The sequence below is a fragment of the Athene noctua genome, chromosome Z, assembly GCF_965140245.1.
Source record: "Athene noctua chromosome Z, bAthNoc1.hap1.1, whole genome shotgun sequence".
NCBI lineage: Eukaryota > Metazoa > Chordata > Aves > Strigiformes > Strigidae > Athene > Athene noctua.
In genome coordinates, this window is record NC_134077.1 from 22478317 (window position 1) to 22494054 (window position 15738).

The 15738-nt window shown below is 36.6% G+C and overlaps 1 protein-coding gene across 3 annotated transcripts in view; it reads right to left on the reverse strand.

Moving 5' to 3' along the window:
* Positions 1 to 1098: 1098 nt before the first annotated feature.
* Positions 1099 to 15738, reverse strand: part of ELOVL7 (ELOVL fatty acid elongase 7) — a 33115-nt gene continuing 18475 nt past the window's right edge. Inside the window, exons 2-8 of one of the 3 annotated variants that reach the window (XM_074932098.1) lie at positions 13602 to 13695; positions 11114 to 11304; positions 8730 to 8810; positions 8265 to 8321; positions 6383 to 6488; positions 3482 to 3618; positions 1099 to 2199 (exon numbers count right to left, since the gene is read on the reverse strand). In XM_074932098.1, coding sequence (XP_074788199.1) covers positions 1996 to 2199; positions 3482 to 3618; positions 6383 to 6488; positions 8265 to 8321; positions 8730 to 8810; positions 11114 to 11304; positions 13602 to 13665 — 840 coding nt within the window. In that variant the 5' untranslated portion in view covers positions 13666 to 13695 and the 3' untranslated portion in view covers positions 1099 to 1995. Of the gene's footprint in view, positions 2200 to 3481; positions 3619 to 6382; positions 6489 to 8264; positions 8322 to 8729; positions 8811 to 11113; positions 11305 to 13601; positions 13696 to 15738 lie in introns of those variants that run through there. The other 2 variants (XM_074932099.1, XM_074932100.1) reach the window with 2 other exon arrangements.

Here is a 15738-nt window from a genome sequence, read left to right on the forward strand (position 1 = left end):
TTCAAGATTTAAAAATAAATCAGAGGCTAATCCTTTATAGCTGTTCAAAAAAACAGCAACGCGTTTCTGTCTTTAGGAGATGACTCCCTCCTTTGGAAGCCAGGGGCATACACACAGAGGCTGGAGACTAAGACTTAAATCAGTGATTGCCTTTCCCACCGACGAAAATCTGTGTGGCCCCTGACAAGCACCCCAGCTGTACTGGATTCTGCACTAAAGCACCTCTCCATATGCAGTGCCAGGGAGCTGAATCTCAGCACTGAGGATTCTAGGATCCAGGATCTAAAATTCAGGAGTTATAATATATATCTCAAGCAAACCAAATCCTTTCTGTAATCTATTTTCTATCTGCCAGGGCAGTTGAAAGCTAAAGGGATTAAGTAGTGGAAAGATAAAATATAGGGGTTTTTAAAAATTTCTTTTATAAAGACCACCTGTATATAATCTCATTTGCAAAGAAGTAATTTGCAACTCATGTTCAAGATAATGTTTAAATTTTTTTAGCATTAACAATGCATCATAAATGTGAGTATTCCCATGAAAGTATCCAGGTAACAAAACTTACTTTCTTGGAATTGTACAACAGGGAAGCAATTTAAAAGCTGTCCCAAAGTTTTGGGTATTTGAAAATCCCACAGATCAGATCAAGCACAAAACAAGTATCACAAGCTGCTTCTCTGTTAGCAGTGAATATAACAGAAAACAGTACTTTTAAAGGTAACTAATCTGAACACCTTCAGCTCCTCATTTAGACATCTGTTGCATGCACCAATTCCTTAATAAACTCATACAGCACGAATGTAACTTGTGTACAAATAGCTAGGTCCTTTGATTTCTATACATGTGTGACCCTAATGATCTGCCTAACCATGGAAAAGAACATACTGGAAAACTACATGGACGGGAGTCTTGCCCAGTCACCACTGCCTGCCCCACTCAACAGCTCAAAATGGTACATATATTTTTGCTTAGTTCAGGACAAGGTAAGTGGTGCTATTAATGGAGAAACTTTAACCTTGAGTTGTTGAAAACAATAATAATAATAATAATGAAAAAAAACAACAGAAAATCTTTCTAGCCATGTATTTCAGTAGATAATGGAAACGGAAGAAAATACAGTACAATCATGCTAGGTGACAGGCTTCAATCAAAAATATTTTTTTTTAAACCTGAGGACTAAGAATTTGACTATTAAATTACAAGATTTTTTTTTTTCCTTCCTAAACAGCCTAGGCTACCAATATCAAAATATAACCATAGATACATTGAATAATAAGTATATTAGGCTACAGCCATTTTGATCATTATGCTACAAGAGAGTTAAGATTATCCCCAAATCAGTAGGTTACTGACATTTAGAATAATGTTCAAGTGAGTAGAGCATGAAATGAATTAAGTTATCTTAGTAAAAGTATATCCAAAAATCTGTGATCTTTGATGAAACACCATACCTTGACAGATTAACATACATTCCTTTCTTTAAAGTAATATAGTTTGTAAACACATGTAATAATGTTTCTGTATTAACTATATTAATAAGTTTTAGATTCCATAAACAGTACTTACTGAAGATTCATTCTTTCAATAAAATGCAACTGACAGTCTCAACAACTTACAACATTTAAGGTGAAGTAATTTTTTCCCCCTCGGTGTTCAGACTACTCACTACTCATCATACACATTTTCCCAGTGAGTATCTTTATTTTCATGCATCTTCTAGAGATCATCTATCCCTTGACTTCTTATAGGACAGACATGAACAAGTTGTTGAAAAAATGCCTTTTTTTTTTTTAAATCACTGATCCATGCTGCTTCCTTGCTCCCCCAAATTCTGACTCTCAAATAACTTATGCTAAAAATACAAATTCTGTTTTGGAAGAAAACATACAAAATACACATCATGTAGTGTGTGCACCTAAATATCTTGATTGCCAAGTAGTGCAAGTTTTCACTTTGACATATACATTTTTTTGGTTTTAGAGACAAGAATTTTTTTCACTGATCTTTGCTGATCCCATTTCTTGCCATCTTTGGTAGTCTTTGTCCCTTTGTGTAAGCGTGGTACCAGAAGTGGAGGAACAAGACTAAAAACATAGAGCCATATAGCCAAATAATAAACATGAAAATTGGATACTGGTACGGACAATCATCCATGATGTAGATTTGTCCTATATGGCCTGTAATCATAATAAACTGGACCTGGAGAAAAAAAGGTGAAGAAAAGAAATACTTTTTAAATAAATGACAAACTGACCACAGGAGTTTAGAAAGATTCAGCATAACTTGTATATAGAAAAACAGAAGGGAGGGGTCTTTTTAAAATGACAGAGATGCACCTTTTTAATGCTCCTCACCCAAAACCTTACTCTACTGAAAAACATGTTCACAGAGTAAAGAAAGGAAAGTCCTGGGATGAACTGAATTACAAGCAGCACTTGAGAATCCCATACTAGGAGAATGGGAGTCTGCTCTGGCCAGTTCAGAGAAGAAAGAAGGAGGCAGACAGTGTTTGACCAGTGACAAATGAGAGGCTCCTTTAGAAAAATTAGATACAAAAAAACCCAAAAAACTAACCATTACATGGTTGGTGAATATGAATTCCCACCTTCACTGCATACTAGCATGTGACAGAAAGGCCAGCAGGTCCCCCCCAAAAAATTTAATGGAAGATTTTAAAAAATTTCCACATGAACTCCAAGTTAATAATCCACTGCTAGTGCCTCCAAGACAAAAGGCTTTAAGTAAGTTACAAATATTCAAGCTAATTTGTTTAGAATTACACATGGTTTTGTGAACTATTCTATTAATGCCAAACCTAGTGCAAGCAGACAGCCATGGCTGCTTCTCCCTGCTCCTTTCCATCTTTCATCAGCATACTTGCTCAGGCCAAGCTAATTGTTTAGCCAGAAGCTGAATTTTGAAAATTAGGCTATGAAAAAAACTGGGCATGAAAAGCACCCGGAGCACCAACCTTTTGAAAGTGATCTAAGGTTGATAAAATACTTAATGTAATTACTGCAAGAGTGGTTTTTAATGCTCTGAGTTAGAGAGGTGAAATCTCTAAACATAAACATTTCCTGTGAAAGAACACACATGAAATTCTAAAGCAGGACTTTATTTCCTTTCCTCAGTACTAGTCCCATGTGTATTCTGTACAATAATTATGTTTTCTTGGTGCAAACTTACATTCTAATCATTTTTACACAGGCAATGAGTTTTGTAAATATATTTATCAAGTACTGCAATAACTGTAAAGATCATGTGTCTGAATCTGTGATTGTAGTGAATGCTGAAGTCAGCAGATTAAATATGGAACTGAGGGGAGCTCATGACTTTTGTTTTACTCAATTAAAACATGAGTAAACTTTGTACCAACTGTAAGCTACACACATGAACATAATTAAAAGTACAAATGTACTGCATTTACAGTTAGCCACAATTAGCTTTGAAAGGTTTTTATGTCAAAAAGAAAGTTACTCACAAGTTGTATAGTTGTCATGTATTTTTTCCACCATAAATATTTATGATAGGCTGGTCCCAAAGAACAGATTCCATAATAAGTGTACATGACAACATGGACGATACAGTTCAGCAAAGCATGAAATGTTCCTAAACCACCTGTAGAAAACCAAAACATAGTAGTAGTATTATTGTATCAGGTATTTAAAAAGCCATCTCAGGTCCTAGTACTTTGTTCTGAGTCAGGGTAGAAAAAAAAAAAAAGAAAAAACCAACACAAAACCTACAGACCACCAATTCTGAGGGATTGTATCAGTTTTCTTTCTCAGAAAAGGCTTATCTAAGCATTTCCAAAACAGCTATAAAGCTTAGCTGATCTAATAATCTGTAAAAGGTTTTAAATGAATTTTCTGTTCTTTGATTCATTTTTTAGTATTTTTAATTCCAATATATAAATGATGAAGATGCAGATAATTAGTAGGAACAGTATTTCTCCTGTTTTACACCTCTTTTCTAGACATAATGCTGAACTTTGTGATGTTCTGGAGGATAAATAATAATTGTCTCCCCAACACAGATTTCCAGATTCCCAGGGAAAGATCCACCGTTTTGGACAGTAAGTTTTTGGAATCATGAGTGATGAGTGTCTCACAAATCCATTGTCCATCTCAAAAGCATTCTTACAGTGAGAAGGAAATTTAAGGCCAAATAGCCTCATGTGGGGCAAAATCATGACTTAAGCTAGTAAAATAGGAACATTTCACAAACCAAGTAAGGAAATACTTCCTTTTCCATTGGATCAACTGTGGACTTAGATGATGAAGTCATTTTAATGAACACAAGTAATTATAGGTAAAGTGATCCAAGAAGTGGCAGACAGCAAAGTATTTTTAAGAGAAATATAAACATGAAAATACTGAGCATCAGGAAGAAAATAAAATTACATAAAAGCAGACATTTAGTGAGGGGGAAAAAGCTAATTTTCCATTAAGACTTAATCAAGTTAAATACAAAATATATTTTGTGACTTTAGTAGCTCACACTAATCTTCCAGCTTGATAGATCATAACACCTCCAACTGTGATTGCAAACTTTCTTTGAAACTTAGCTATTTGTATTTTTAAAAATAATTTGAGTGTTCTTACAGTTCAAACATACATACTTTTTTTTGGCTTGTACAGTGAATATTCAGAAGAAAAAATAAATACTTAAAGCAGAGAAAAAAACCTAATCGACAAAACTACACTCCAAAAAGCAACAACATACATAAGCACCATTTCCCTGTTTATAACAGAAAGAGAAGAATCAGCCTCTCCATTCAAACCCATTGGTTTTTTTACAAACAGGTTGAAGACTTGATCAATGTCACTCTTCAGAAGGACAAACAGTGATGAAACTGAATAGAAGGTAATCAGCAGCAGGACTGAAGTGCTCAAAAAAAATATGAAGCTATCACACAGAACAATATTTGGAAAGATTAGTATAAAGATAAGCAATAGAGTTGTAGGAATACACACAGCTCTGCATGAGTATGAGGAACTATTATTAGCAGAGGACAAACCAGTTCTTGCACACTTTGCTGAAAGCATTTGTAAAATTATCACATGGAAAATTTGAATCTGATGCAAAAATCAGAAGCCTGTAGCTGGTATACTGATCTGAAGTCCAGATAAAATGCAGAAAGTTAATCACCTATAAATGGAAACTTTTCAAGGTTGAAAAGGAGGGACTGTTAGTTGCTGGTTTTTGGTTTGATTTTTTTTTTTTTTGCAGATCTATAAACACACTGAAATGTATGCTGAGAAAGCTATTCACAATTTCATCGTTAACTTAAAATACCAGTTACTCAGGAACATTGGAGAAAGACAATTAAGGAACCAGCTTCCTAGTAACAGAAACTCAACAAATACAGCAGAATTATATCCTTTTATACACTAGGAATATCTGCACACTGGACATGTTCAAAATATCCCATTTATAAATTTTCTGGCCTGCTTTGTATTCATAAACAGATATTAACAGATCAGATTTAATAAGCAGTGGTTCTCTTCACCTATTCATCACTGAGTTTCTGGGAGAAAAAAAACATGCCAGAGAACATGAGCAAAGAAACATGGGCAAACCCCCCTATTGTTCAGTAGAAAAAAACCCACATACCTCCTAGAGATGGACTACTAAAAGACTTAATTTCTCCACTCTGTGTTTACCAGACTATTCTCATGGCAAGCTATATATATTAGTGGCGCACACTAATAATGTATCATAGGAAGATGCATGTATAGACACATAGAACAGGAAAGGAGAAAGTGAAGGTAAGCTATAAGTGGACAAAGACTTTCAATTCAGTACAATTCAAATAAGTTTCTGTAATAAGTAAGGTCCAGAAAAATATTTCTGTCATCTTGTGAAAGCCAAAGTGTTAAATGTAAATAAACCCCAATTATGCTACCTAAAGCCAGTAAAGAAACCTGCATCAAAGCCTGAATAATTTCTTAAACAGATGAGAAAAAAAGAGAACACAGTCCTCCCATCCAACTCACTTCTTACATTTCAGGGGGACAAATGGCTTTGAAGTAGTTTCAACAGTTATCTGCCTCATACGTCTCTCCTAGCATTTCTGACTTTGCAGTCACATTTCTTTTTCATGTAATAATGCTCTGCTTATATACAGCTCTCTCCTCTGCACCTTCCCACGCCATGAGAAACCAACACTGCATGAAATGCTGTTAAATAGGAAAGATGAGTACTCCCCACCCATTTAAATAATTATGATCTCAGATGTTCCATGAAATACTGCAGACATCTAAATTTAAAAACATTGATGTTTGCAAGGTTTTTAATTCTGGTCTTTAAATATTTCTGTCTAGCATAATTAACTTCTACTACCAGAAGACAGGTACAACTTAAACTCTCTCCCCACTACCTGCAGCAAATTTGACTCCAAACCACCAGGTCCATGGCATGATGGAATGATGAAAGACATGCAGGAATGTAACTTGGTTGTTTTTCTTACGCAGCACAAAAAATATCTGAAACAGATTTTTAATGAACAGAATGTTACAGGAGATAATTAAGCCCAGCATACTTACAGAAAACTGTATGCATCAGTTTTCTCACTGGTTGCTCACTACTATACGTTTAAAGATTTTTCACAGTTGCAGTCTTGGGAGAAGCAAAACACGCTCTGGATATGCAGGCTAGTTTAAAAAAAAAAAAAATTAAGCCAGGATGCAAAATCCACCTGTAGAGTCTGAAAAGCCAGGGCAAGCTCTGAAAGCAGATGTCCAAGGTTGAGCCATCACCTGCATGTGTAACAGACAGCATAAAATGGACTTGCTTGGATTGAGAAGTATCTAGAAGCATCAGATTTTAAGTTCCCTGAACTACTAATGCAAGACCATTTGAGAAAATGAACCAAAAGATGAGCAACAGATAGAGACAGTAGAAAATAGTAAGTTACATAAATAGCACTTTACACACACACACACACACATATATATATATCTCACTGACTTAGCATTCTCTGAAAAAGGCAGAATTGGACAAAATATATGTACGTATTCTTAATCAATACTGACAAACCACATTTTAAAGGACAGATATCAAGGGTACTGTTAAGGGAAGTCTTAAGAGCAAGAAAACTCTGTAAGGAGAAGTAAGGTCATGCAAAGGGTAGTATCAAATGGTGAGCAAATGAACACAGAAGAAAAGAAGTCTGATGTGCCAGGGAAAACATTTGGCAACAGTTTACTTAAAGACAGTTAAATTACTTCTGCAATAAAACCAAAAAGCTGCTGAGAAACAGGTACCTGATTGGGCAGATTCAAACAAACCTTTTTTTTTTTTCTTTTTAATTTTTCAGGCCCAGGACTAATTAAAAATGAGCGGACTAACCAGTGGATAGTGAAGGTAAATAGAGGACTAAACTTGTCAGGCTTTTCCAGTTTTAGCATTCCTGGCCCTTCCATTACCATTCCATTTGGCTCAGTCAGTAAGATCTTCCAGTGCTGAATCATAGGCATTTGGAGATGAAAGTCAGATGGCTAACTTTGCTCGCAGGGTGTAGAACATCCTAACTGCTCATGAGTCAGATCCTGAATTATCACTATAGTGCTCCATATAACAGGGCAAATGATATTGCAGCTGGTTCCAACACTCAGAAGCTGGTATGAAAATAGCTAAATCAATCCTACTAGGTGTCAGTCTCAGGAAGAAGGTAAAGGCAGATGGCTGCTGGTGGTGAGTAAGGTCTGCACTCTGCTTCAGTGCATTGCTGCTCAGACTTTCTTTGAAACAGGTTAGAGTGACAGCCTGATATCAAGCACATCTAAAGTTATGATCCTCAAAACATACACAGGAATTTAGAGCAGGTAGGTATAGCAAGTTACGCTGTATTCAGAGCTGCTGATGCAAATGTTGTGAATGTGGAAAATAAAATCTGAAGACGATTTGGAAAAAATTCAGCATGATCAACACTGTTTATCATCTGTAGTGTTGAGACAATATTGCCATAGCACAACAGGGTAGGGTATTCAGCTGTTAAAGAGACAAGTTATCAGGGCTTCCTAAATCTTTAAAGGTGTGTTCCCTCATTTAAAATTTTCCTGATAACCAAGGAACAACAGTGTAATAAAACAATAAGATGAGCAGAGATAATAAGAGTAAACACCTTGATGGTATTTCAATAATGGAAGGCAGGAGAACTAAATAAAAAGCAATTTATGTCCCCAGTCCCCAACAGCACCAGTTCCTCTATAGTGAAAAGGAAATATCTCTACTTCTTTTATTAGGCTACAAATACTTACAGTGTCTAATAATTCAATGAACTTGGAAAAGTAGTAAAGCCAACAAGTTCGTACCATCTGCAAGAGCAAAAAACGAAAAATTGTCTAATCATAATAGTCATAAATAAGACAAGTAGCTGCAGGAAAAATATGTGACTAAATAAAGGAAAGTATTAGGACAAGTAAGTTGTGTCATAAAGTTGGCAGAAATATTTAAATGTATAGTCTGTTTGGTTTTTCTTTAAAAACAAACACCAATTTTTAATCCTGAAGGAATTTTAAAACCAAGAAGAACAAGCTAACAAATACGTTGCCTCTTCCTTTCTCCCAAACCACCAACCAGCTAACTCATGCGCTACATTATGAAAGAGGGCATTTCCATTTAGTGCATTCCACTCTACAACAGTGCATTTGGTTGTTCAAAAAGCATTTCTAAGAATAAAGTCAGTGTGGCATAACAATTCAGCTTTGTGCTTGGCAACTTACTCTTAGAGCTGTAGGTGACCTCGAGTAGTCAACAATATCGCACCGGAATGAGTACCCTGTGGCCCAACCTGACATAAGAAACTGAAGCAAAGAAAAGGGAAAGGGCAAACACTTACTTCATGTCTTTTGAAAAATTCATTAATTTCGGATTACTATTGCAATCACTAAGCAGGAAGGGGAAACAATATTAAAAACTTGTTAAATCAGCAACCTTGTCAATCATGTGGTCTAGCTACCATGAAATCATTTGCTATTGCAGATTAATGAATTTCTAATTCCAGGACTACACCTATAGATAGGAACTTTCTTCTTACAACTATTATTGCAGCATTAGTAACCGAAGAGGAGAAACAGCTGCATCTCAAAACCAGAACTTAAAAGGCATTTTACTGAGTAAATCACACCATAAAAACAAACATTCTGAAATTTTAAAAGTTGCTATCATAGCCAACGACCTTAATACTGAAAAGAAACCAGCACAGCATCTTAATACTGAAAGAAAACCAGCACAACAGAAACATATGGCTTAATATCATTGAAGACAAGGAACAAATCTATATGAACTGTATTTTCAGCTATCATCGTTTCTAAAATTTTGCTTAAACTGCATGGTTGAATTAGTCTTTCACTGATACCAGCATGAGAAGCTAGGGTTTTACAATTGAGAGCACATATATCACCGAAGAACTGCATGTAACAAATATAATTTAATTTTTCTCTTTGAATACATTAAAGCTTGAACAAGAGCAACATTGTTAATATACTTGTCTCATTTCCCTGCCAGCTACTAGGACTACTGTATCTTATGTCTGTTTATAAAGTGCTTCTCATCCACTGATCATCATCAACTCATGCACAATAGGAGGTTCAGTTCTCATAACAGATGGAGGGGTTTAGTCCATTTAACTTCCTAAAAGAATCAGTTGCTTAAATAAAACAAGATTTGAAACAACACCAAGACAGCACAATACTAAAACACCCACCAAATGGCTTGGTCCCAAAGAAGAAAAGAATCAGCTTTTTGCTGACCAACAGACAATAGCAGAAATTCAATCTGTTACACTCTATCCATGCATTCTTTCACAACATTGTAACATGGAATTCTTGACAGCAGGTTAACTGAATACTGTGTTAGTGTCAGACACTAATAAAAGTTTAATATTGTTTTTGTTTCTGAGGGTTATAACCAAAACCAAACTTGGCACCAAATCACAAAAGGAAGTTTGGTGATTTTTCAAAACAAAGTCTAAATAGCAAATGCGTTCATCTTGTCCACCACTTTCCACACAACAGTCATGACAAAATAGCTGGTCTGCCTTTAGAGCGCTGTTAGAAATGACAAGCAGTTCACTATCTCGTGATGAAATTTATGCAAATTGAGCTAACAGAAAGGTATCCTGACAATTTGGCACAATAATCTGATAACTTTTCATTAGCAGTTTGCCAAATCTGAAATAGCCACATAGACAGATTTAGCACAAAGAGGGTCAGTGCTAGCATAGTGGGCTTCACCAAGCAAATGTATAAGGCTATCTGTCACACATTACTATTGTTAAATGGCTACACTTTAAAAAACAATGAACCAAAAAAACCCCAACAACCAACCAAAAAAAGAAAAGAAAACTCAGACATTAGCTATCTTAAGGTTTAAGGTTCTAAATTAAAGCTTCTACATAGTCTACACCACTACAGACTGTTAAGGTTTTTAGGTCATTCAACCTATAACACTATAAAAATCAGGTCTTCCAGCCTTAAAGTCTAACATTAGCTACAAACTACAGCAAAATCTTAACATACCTTTTGAGAGAAAGAGTATTTGCTATTTTGGGGTTGGGGGGGAAAAAAAAAAAAATCAGCACTAAAGATTTTCATAGTTTGGGTTTTGGGTGGGGTTTTTTGTTAGGTTTTTCACTGGTTTTGTTTTGGGTTTTTTTAGAGGATGACGATCTCCAATGTAGATTTTGTTAACTTCTGTCATTTAAAAGGCAGGTCTAACTGAAGATTTTTCCATAGTAAACACACTCTATACAGCGTTTGAAACATCAGTGTTGATTATCACATAGTAGGACAGAAACAATTACAACAGACTAAGAAAAAACATGTAGTCTGCTTTACCTGCTACAGACCAAGGAAATTAAATATTATAAGAATTGTTAATTATTTAAATTATATATAATGACACAAAATAATTTACATTTTTCTAGGTATGACATTCTCTTTTTTCAAGTATCAGCTCAATTATTTCAGCATATTGCTTGGAGGAATATCATTACAACAATCAGAACAATAGTTTGAGAATTTCAGAGTAAGGATTATATTAATAAATTTATTAAAAGTTAGTAGACACATTATATAAATACATTACAAATAAAAGTAGTACTTACTTCATAAGTCATATATAAAGAGAGGGCTACCACACTAAAATTATAAAATGCCATTATCTGCCTAAGTTCAAAAGGTTTTTTATTTTCCATGAGTTTGGGTCCCAAGGACGTGACAAAATAAATGTAGGTTCCAATGATAAAGGTTGTTGGAAAAGGGGAAGACATGAGTGGCCAGCCTTCCAGTCTTGGATCTAGAGGAGGGGGGGAAAAAAAAAAAAAAAAAGAAATCAGATCTTTCCAGTTCTTACTAAATCCTGAAATAGTTACAGAAAGATACATAATTTTTAATGGTTTAGGTTTTGCTGTCACTGATGATGTTCCAGAGTCTATTCACCTCAAATCCATACTGACTGAGTAACAGGATTTAGCACCTGGAGGATTCAGTGCTTCTTTCTGCATCAATTCTTCACACATAATGAAGAGGAGACACAGAATCGAGTGACACGATTTTCTGTTTAGAGCTCTCCTTCATGAAAAGTCTGTGTTTTCACAAATGAATGGGGTTCAGAGGGCAGCATAGGACGGCAATGCACAAAGCAGATCACCCAGGCTATATCACCACATAAGACTTCATTCTTCTGGAAAAGCATGAACCTTATATCACAAGTTCAAGTCACAGAAGTGGAGTTGCCCCATTTTCAAGATCCTTGAGCTTTATAAGCAGTACAGCGTTAGACTTAGTAAGTACAGGAATTTTCAAGTCTGTCCCATCAGTTGGTATTCATAGCTTAGTACCTGAAGCCTGTGCCTATTCAGTGCAGATACATCACCACTTTCCCAGCACTACAAAACACACACTTCACATTACAAGCCTCCAAACTGTAAAAATGTTGCCAGTTGCTCTCCAGTTATTCTGGAAGTATTGATGAGAGTCCTCCTCCTATGCATGCCCCACTCCCTTTTCCCCTAGCTGAGTCTGGCAGGTGCTCTCTGAGCTTCACCATGATTCCACTGCACCCTTCTGTAGTTCACCAAAGACTTTCACATATCTCCATAAGCAGAACTGATAAGAACTTCATGTTTTGGTTTGATTTTTTTTTTTTTTTTTTTTGGTAAACTGACTTTTGGAAGATTCATTTCTGAATGACCCCAAACTTAATTGACTCAAACTGCTGCTTTCACGGTTTGCTGCTGTATTTTGGGGATGAAATTAGACCACTGCAATTTTTGTTAAGTCTGTAATTCATGGATATATGTCTTACGTTAGAGATTTTAAACCCACAGCATTCAAGCAACCTATCACCCGTGAGACCCTCTGATGTTGTTTACAGCCACTGGAAGTTTTAAAACAGACAGAGAAGGAAAGCACATTGTAATGCTGCTCAGTCTGTAACGTGCCCAGTGCTGCTGCCCACAGACCAGCAAGAGTTGTGAACCACAGCATTAGGCATTTGTATGTGTTGCTCCAGCAAGAAGAGAATCACCAGCTCTTCACAATCAACTGCGTTTTCTGCATTCACCCCTTGCACTGGTACTACCAAAACTTTCTCATTGGTCTTCCAAATTTAGTCCTGAGGAAACCATGTCCTGCCACTAACAGCATGCTACGAGATGCCAAATACAAGCATTGGTAGGCAGGGAGATGAGGAACTCAAATTCTGAAGTCGTGGACACTGCAGCAGAAACACTCCCTCAGCCAGCTCTGTCCCAATCCACTTCACTCTGCAAATCATGCTGATAAAAATCCCTTCTCAGTTACATGCTGTGGTTCTACAGAACAAGATAAATTGTTCTCAGCTGTACTGGAAAAGATAAACTAGTAATTTTAGTGATCAAACCTTAACCTCTTCTTAAATTGTCTCCAGGAGTTAGCTAATCCCTGTCACTATGTGCCTACCACAGTGAGGAACACTCAGGAATGCCACTGTGACAGATGGGTCCTAACCTCAAACTTGAAATGTTCCGTCATTTTTTGGTAGGCATGTACAACTACAGAACAACATTAAAGCAAAGTGTGTTTAATATCCTCATACCAGTTGCAACAAGAGACTAACATGCCTTTTCAAAATAGAACTGTCACAGTTAATTAACCGGAGGATTAATTTCAAGATACTGTAATTTAACAAGTTCTTTATTTCTTTCACTCTGCAAAAGCAAAATGCAGTAACAACATGCAGCTAGCTCAATAAACTGCTAAAATACCATTGTTCAGTACCTAAAAGGAGTTCAAGCTTTCTGTTCAGCAGCACAGGAGAAACAAACTATGTATTCAGGCAAGCCAAAAGCTCTTACAGAAGAATCACTGTCTGCACTTTTAGTCTGAGGTTATACCTGTAAACTAGCTGAATTTTGCTTTTTTACTTTTTTAAAATACAGAAACTAGTCTGTTCTTTATAGTTAAAAGTGTCAATAGGTAACCTGGCAAATCTCAGAAACGTTTACAGGAAGACAAAGCTACTTTAAGTTGATAAACAGTACACCTAAAATAGCTACACATAGCTATCCAAAATGATTGAAAATTAGTAGATTTCAGATTTAAATGACTCACCGGCATCTTTAATCCATTCATCATACAGTAGTACAGCCTTTGATGTCAGATTGCTAATGGCCATTTTCACTTGATTAAGATTTTATGATTCTGCCTGCAGGAAAACAAACCAAAACAGAAACATGGATTTTTGAAATAAAGGTCAGTAAAATGTTTTGGAAAAGATTTTCAAGCAACAGAATGGAAAAAAGATAGAGAGGGCTAACAGAGCACATGTGAAATACAGATCAGGTAGTGTTAGCTGACCACATAGCCCTATGCTTTGGGCTAATTTATAGCTGAGTTTTTATGCACAACAATATGATTTCGTAACCTCTATATACCAAACAAGATGCTTCCATGCCATAAAGCATTATCTCAACAAACCATGCTGTGGTTAACCATTACAGTTAAGAGGAAAATATCAATAAAGAGCAGCTGTTCAAATTCATTTTTATTAACATCTCCACCTAAAGTCCAAGTTACTCATATGTGAAGAAGTTCAGCTTTGCAAAATGTACTGTTGAAAATTTTAATTTTTGAGTAAGTATTTCTAAGGTAGGTGTGAGGGAAGAAAGTTGCCAATATGTCTGCATACTCCTTTTAAATACAATAATTAGCTATGTTATAATTAGAACAAATCACACTCTGATGAATCAACTGTTTCCACACCTGGATCGTGAAGTGTCACAGCACCACTGGTAATACCATTAACTCACGAAAATTATCCGGTACATCTAATTTGCATGCAGCACCACCTATATATGTAAAACTTTTCAAAGAAGTATGCTTATATGAATAATAATTTTTGCTCCAAAATCAAGTACTCACCAGCCCTTCTCTTGCCTCATTCCCCCTAGAAAACACTTTGTAAAAATCACAACACATTTGAAGGGTGTCTCTCCTATTCCCACTCAGTGTCTCACTTTGCCATACGACTTCTCTCCATACCCCTGTGCAATCACCTTTGTTAGTCCAGGCTGTAGCACACCTTGAAAACTAGCTCCTTTTCTCTGGCTGCCCTCCTGCATCTCCTCCAGGCTAAGCCAAGCTGCAGCTTTGGAGAGATAGTTCTGCCCTCATGATGGTAATGCATCTCTCTCCTCAGATCTCCCCACTCCCACCTTCTCATTTGTCCTCACCTTAACACTCCTGAAAAATAATTTCACCCTTATCTCCACTTCTACAAGTACCTCCTTTTCACTGCCATCTCACTGGAGTTTTTAGGCACTTCAGAGTACACTACACCCACCCTTCATCACAAGATGCAACACAGACAAGCTTGCCTTCATCTACCCCTTCCCAATTCTCATTCTAGTACCCACTTGTTTTCCTGCTTGCACTTCTGTCCTGTCTCTGAATATCTGAACTTACCATCAATTTTGTGTTCAGAAAATATTCTCTCTGCAAAACTCTTTGAAGGCCACATTTTCCAGCATCAGCATTTCCCAGATCAATGTCAGTGCCTTTATGCTGACCATTTCTGCATGCCCTATGTTATATTACAGTGTGTGCTGGTTTTGGCTGGGATAGAGTTAATTTTCTTTATAGTAGATAGCATGGTGCTATGATTTGGATTTGTGCTGGAAACTTGATAACACAGGGATGTTTTAATTATTGCTGTGCAGTGATTACTCAGAGTCAAGACCTTTTCTGCTTATCTCTCAACCCCATCAGCAACTAGGCTGGGGGTGCATGGAAAGTCAGGAGGGGACACAGCTGGGACAGCTGACCGCAGGGATATCCCAGACCATATGATGTCATGCTGAGCACATAAAGTTGGGGGAAGAAGGAAGGGGCAAAAATTTGCAGTTAGGACATCTGTCTTCCCAAGTTACTGCTACATGCAATGGAGCCCTGCTTTCCTGGAGATGGCTGAACATCTGCCTGCCGATGGGAAGTACTGAATCAGTTCCTTGTTTCGCTTTGCTTGTGTGCATGGCCTTTGCTTTACCCTGTCTTTATCTCAACCCACCTGTTTTCTCACATTTACTCTTCTGATTCTCTCCACCATCTTGCCAAGGGTGAATGAGCGAGTGCTGAGTGGGGCTTAGTTGCTAGCTGTTGTTACACAACAACACAATGTTTGCTACAAAGCTCTATATTTATAAAGGTGCTGGCAAAATCAGATGCAGGGGACAGACATCCTCTTCCTTTT